Source organism: Calidris pugnax, unplaced genomic scaffold (genome assembly GCF_001431845.1).
Source record: "Calidris pugnax isolate Ruff unplaced genomic scaffold, ASM143184v1 scaffold208, whole genome shotgun sequence".
Taxonomy (NCBI): domain Eukaryota; kingdom Metazoa; phylum Chordata; class Aves; order Charadriiformes; family Scolopacidae; genus Calidris; species Calidris pugnax.
In genome coordinates, this window is record NW_015090967.1 from 1,055,876 (window position 1) to 1,057,028 (window position 1,153).

The 1,153-nt window shown below is 66.4% G+C and overlaps 1 protein-coding gene across 5 annotated transcripts in view; it reads left to right on the plus strand.

The window, feature by feature from the left end:
* Positions 1-657: 657 nt before the first annotated feature.
* Positions 658-1,153, plus strand: part of CNTLN (centlein) — a 191,034-nt gene continuing 190,538 nt past the window's right edge. For 4 of the 5 annotated variants that reach the window (XM_014952619.1, XM_014952617.1, XM_014952618.1 and 1 more), the window contains exon 1: positions 800-1,057. In XM_014952619.1, coding sequence (XP_014808105.1) covers positions 959-1,057 — 99 coding nt within the window. In that variant the 5' untranslated portion in view covers positions 800-958. Of the gene's footprint in view, positions 764-799; positions 1,058-1,153 lie in introns of those variants that run through there. The other variant, XM_014952616.1, reaches the window with a different exon arrangement.

Sequence of the window (1,153 nt, forward strand, 5' to 3'; positions counted from 1 at the left end):
TATGTGTTTGTCACCGACAAAGGGATCTTGAAGATAACCTGCTTCCAAGCCCTCAGCCATGGGCAAGGTCTTCTCCCACTAGACCAGGCTGCTCTACCCACAAATACTAGTCCCTAATTCAGAGAAAAGAAAAATAATGCCAAAGAGGCGTGCTACATTTTAGTAAACTAAAACAGTCTGGAGCCTCAGCACCCACAGCAGAACACCCAGGAACATCTGCACGGTTAATTGGCAAATCTTGAGTATCACCAACAGAGATGTGAGACCAACTAACTCCAGGAGTTCCGACGACGGCTCGGGGAGGGTGGAAACCTGCAGGATTCCCAGGCACTTGCAGAATCCCGCGCTCAGCACCGCAGCCGCTGCCGGGCCGTGAGGAATAACGGGCAGGCTCCCACCCCACCACGGGCAGGTGCCACACACCGCCCGCCCGCTCTTCTGAGGTGCGAGTCCCTGCCGCTGAGGGGTACATCACCCTCACATCCCCCCGCACCGACACCGAGCGCCCGGCCGGCCCTGCACGGCGGCACCCCGCCACACGGGGACGAGCCGTTAACGGCCGCTAACGGCCAACGGGCCACCTCCGCGCGCGCGCTGCAATGGGCCGGCCGGTACGGGGCAGGGGCGCATGCGCGGCCGTGCCGCTCGGGCGGGCAAATTCAAACCTGCCTCTTCGCCCCTTCTGTTTTTCGGGGCAGCCGTTTGCTCTGACGTCATTGCACCGCGTCCTTCTTGCCTGCGGTTTCCGGCGCTCGCCCGCGCGGTAAGTGCAGCTGAGGCGGGGGGGGGGAAAGTTTTCATTTGTGCGGTTGACGGCACCGGTTCTCTCCCCTTTCCCTCAGGAGCGGGCGGGCAGGCCGGGGGGCTTCCCGCGCCCTCTCCGCCAGGCGCGGGCCCCCTCGTCTCTCCTCGCCGCCGCCGCGGATAGGCCCGACGGACTCTCACCAAGACGCCGGCGATGGCTTCGGGGGGCGCGGAGGCGGCGGCGGCGGCAGCGCGGGTGTCGGAGCTGGAGGAAGAGCTGCGGAGCCTGGCGGAGGAGCTGAGCCGCTGCCAGGTACCGGAGAGCCGGGGCCCTTCCCTCCGGGCGCGGCGGGGAGAGGCAGCCCGAAGCGGCGCGGCTGGGGTCGGGCGCGCACGTCCGTCCCCCCCC